General features: G+C 58.8%; 1 protein-coding gene across 1 annotated transcript; it reads right to left on the bottom strand.

The window, feature by feature from the left end:
- Nucleotides 1-477: 477 nt before the first annotated feature.
- Nucleotides 478-3,404, bottom strand: TLCD2 (TLC domain containing 2; the record flags this gene model as incomplete). Its single annotated transcript, XM_010190001.1, has 3 exons — nucleotides 478-855; nucleotides 2,383-2,465; nucleotides 3,322-3,404. Coding segments are annotated over 3 exons (544 nt in total), but the record flags the coding sequence as incomplete, so codon positions are not given.
- Between the last annotated feature and the right edge of the window lie 55 nt (nucleotides 3,405-3,459).

The raw sequence follows: 3,459 nt of genomic DNA, 5'->3' as shown, positions 1-3,459 counted from the left end.
GGGCAAAGTCTTGGAGCCTCTCCTGCCTGGTGGTGCTGCCACGGGAAGTGCCACAGAGAATTCAGAGCTGAGCGCAGGGTCCCCTGGCCGATGGGATGCTGTGGGCTGCAGCACCGAAGGGGTTAGAAACACCCTGTGGTGCTTAGATGTCCATAAAATAAGTGGAGAAACTGTGCTCTTCTGCTCCCTTCTCATCTCAGCGGTGCCTTGGGGAGCTGCGAGAGCCATTGGGGCTTCTCTGAGCAGCTCACAGTCGCCCAACCACGTCATCCAAAGGTGTAGGGGGAGCAGAGTCCCAGTGCCTGGTCTGTGAGCATCTTCTCTGCTGTGCAGGGCTCAGCATTTGCAGCCGTAAGAAAAGCCCAGGCACTCTGTTAGTGTGAACCCTCCAAGCAAGGGACTGAAACAGCCCTGCTTGCTCTCCGCTGCACTTTGCTGTCCTCCTCCACGGGCTCAAGGACCTTGCAGGGAAGGGGGTTATTGCTCCTTCTCCCGCTGCACATCCCGGCTGGACTTGAAGAAGTCACTACGCAGCAGGCGGTAGAAGAGGATGATGTTCATGGGCGTCATGATTGCCATGCCCACCGTGCCTACGGCGTACGTTGCCGGGGGCACGTTCTCCCGATTGAGGAAGAGCCAGCGAGTCATCCAGGCCAGCGTGGCGATGCGAAACACCACGTAGGTGCCCAGGTTGATGATGCTGTTGAGGCGGTAGCAGGTGGTGTGCACCAGGTTGGCCATGAGCAGGATCTGCCGCAGGTGGAGGAAGATGGAGTTGATCTCCACCAGCAAAGCCACGAGGGCAAACCCGACGTATTGATGGAGCAGCACTGCAATACCAAAGCAGACAATCACCTGGGAAGGAGAAAGAAGAAAGGCTGCGCCTGGGAGCTGGTTGCTCTCAGCTATTGCAAGCCAGAGCCCCCCCATGCTTGGGCACGACGTGGAGCAGAGGTGGAAACAGTTATCACACCAGCGCCAAACCGCCGGTCATCACCCACACACATCTCTGCAGCACTGCATTTTCAGGCACAAGATAAAGCCTCCCCACTGTTGCATGAAACCTGAGCGTTTGTTTGGGGTTTTTTTAATCCTCCAGGGAAACACTTGTGTAAACTCCAGGTTGGCAGGGAAGCCAGAGCAGCCAGACCTCACCCTGCTTCTATGGCCTGGGGTTGTGGCCCAGCAGGTTTTTCTGCTGACTGGATGAATGGGGAGGAAGGGAGACGTGCAGCCCAGGGCTACGCTTGCTGCTGGCTCAGGGATTCTCCCCACGGCAGGCGCGCTGCAGGGATTAAGCGGCTTTGGTGCATCAGAGAGTGCTGTGGGACAGCCCTGGGGCTGCCGCAGCAGAGGATGGGGCTGCTGGGGACAAAGCAGGTGCAATTTCCACCCCACATCCTCCCAGCCGGGCGAGGGGACAGGCTCTGCCTGCCTGCGCTTTAGCACACTTGGTCCTTTCTTCACTTTATACCATTAATGCTGTTCTCTGTAGTTGCTCTGTAATGAGATTATCTGCTCCCTGCTCGTTAAGTCGCTGTCTTGGCCTGAATTAGCTCTGTTGTGGACGTGACCTTTTGACTCACCAGCAGCAGCTGGCAGAGCTGCAGGGCTCGCTGGGCTCTGCGAGACAGCAGGTCCGACCATCGCCTCCCCAGCCTCATCCAAGGTAGGTCCTAGCACTGTCCCTGTCCTCCATCCCCAGGCTCTGTAGACCCCTCTACCTCCCCTGCACCCCACAGCATCACCGCTGCCCAGCTCCTCGCTGTGCCACCTCTGCAGCACCTGCAATGCTCCGGCATCCAAACATCCAAGGTGATGAAAGAGAAACCCACAGGAGCAAGGGAGACAGAGGGCACCCATGTGGTGCTCATGCACCACGGCTGCTCCAGCCACCCCAGACCCATGGCCGTGGCTCAGACCTGAATGAGAGAAAAGCACCCTGGGGAGCGGGAGGTGGAAGGAGGCGATGTTGCAGCCCTTCCTGGCTGCGGCTCAAGTGTCTGAGTGCCAGCAAGAGCCGAGCTGCCCGTCTGTGCCAGTGGGGACACCTTGGTTGCTGCCTGTCCACACCACTGCTATGGCTCACCCCCTGGATCAACTGTCTGACCCCCCCTACTTTGTGCACACTTGAGCTTTTTTTCCTGCCCCATTTTTGGGTGCCTTTCTGCAGACCCTCAAAGAGTGCACTGTACCCACAGGCCCAAGAGAAGCTCCAAGCCCTCCTGTTTGAGCTGCCAGGCTCCTCTCTCCAGGCAGAAAAATCAGATTTTGTAACAGGTAGCAAACACCCCCGCTAGTAACAGTAGGTCCCCCAGTCCCAGCCCCCCCGATCGCACAGGCACCAGGGTCTGTCCTGCAGAGAGTGCCTGGTGGACTCACCACAGAGTGATGGAAGAGCAGCTCCCAGGACTGGTGGAGTTTCTGATTGCATAACATGTCCACAAAGTCTTCGAGGAAATAACCTGGGAACAGAGAGGCTGTGAGAGAAGATGGGGGCCAGGAAGGGCTGTGCCAAGGGAACCCCCTGCCCCAGCAACTCTGCACCCACCTGGGCTGAGCAGGGAAGCGATGGCCACAGCTCAGCCCCTGCCCTGGGTGGGTGCTGTCGCACACAGAGAGGGATCACACACAGCAGAGGAAGGAAATTGCTGTGGTTTGGATCCCTCCTGCAGTCACTCTAAGATGCCCTCCCAGGGAGAGGCAGAAACTAATGGACCTCATGGATCCGTTCCTGAAGAAGAGTGTGAGTGACAGCAGCATGCAGACCCTCACCCTTGTTGCCATCCCGGGATTGGATCCCACCCCACGTCCTTTCAGCTTGGAGCCCTTAACGGCTGCAGGATTCACTGCCACCAAACCAACCCCACGCTGGCATTTTTGATACTCAAACCTCCTTGCTGAGCTGCAGCCGTGCTGGGAAGCCTGTTAGCACTGACCCCAGGGCTAGTGACAGACCTGTAAGAAGGTGACAAGGAGGTGACAAAGACAAAGCTCCTGGCCTCCAGACTGGCAAGTTTAGCTGGAGACTTTGGGGGTGACCTGCATTGACCCCTCATTATGGGCATTTTTGGGATGCGCTCAGTCCTGGCTGCCCCGTGAGGATGGTGGCGGGCAGCCCGGTGCCCAGTACCTCTTGGCTGCGGGTGCCGTGGGACAGAAAGGAGCCACTGTCCTTTGCCAAGAATAGGGCAATTGTCCGGGGTGCCTGAGACATCGCTGCCTGCGACGTGGCTGAGGAGTCGGTGTCAGGCACCGACGAGCCCCTGGGAACCCCCCCGGGGGGGCAGAACGGGGCTGGGCCCACTCCCCCCACCTCACCTACGGACACGGCGATCAGGCTGTGTGCCCCGGGCGGGTGCATCCCCACCAGGTCCTCGGACATCCCGGGATGGAGGCAGAACCTGTGGGGAGAGGGGCCGTGAGTGTCAGGCAGTGCTTCTGGTCCCCTAATTCCCT

This window comes from Mesitornis unicolor, unplaced genomic scaffold (genome assembly GCF_000695765.1).
Source record: "Mesitornis unicolor isolate BGI_N332 unplaced genomic scaffold, ASM69576v1 scaffold13358, whole genome shotgun sequence".
Classification (NCBI taxonomy): domain Eukaryota; kingdom Metazoa; phylum Chordata; class Aves; order Mesitornithiformes; family Mesitornithidae; genus Mesitornis; species Mesitornis unicolor.
Note: the sequence above shows the minus strand (reverse complement) of the source record. Positions and strands in the feature narration are given on the sequence as shown.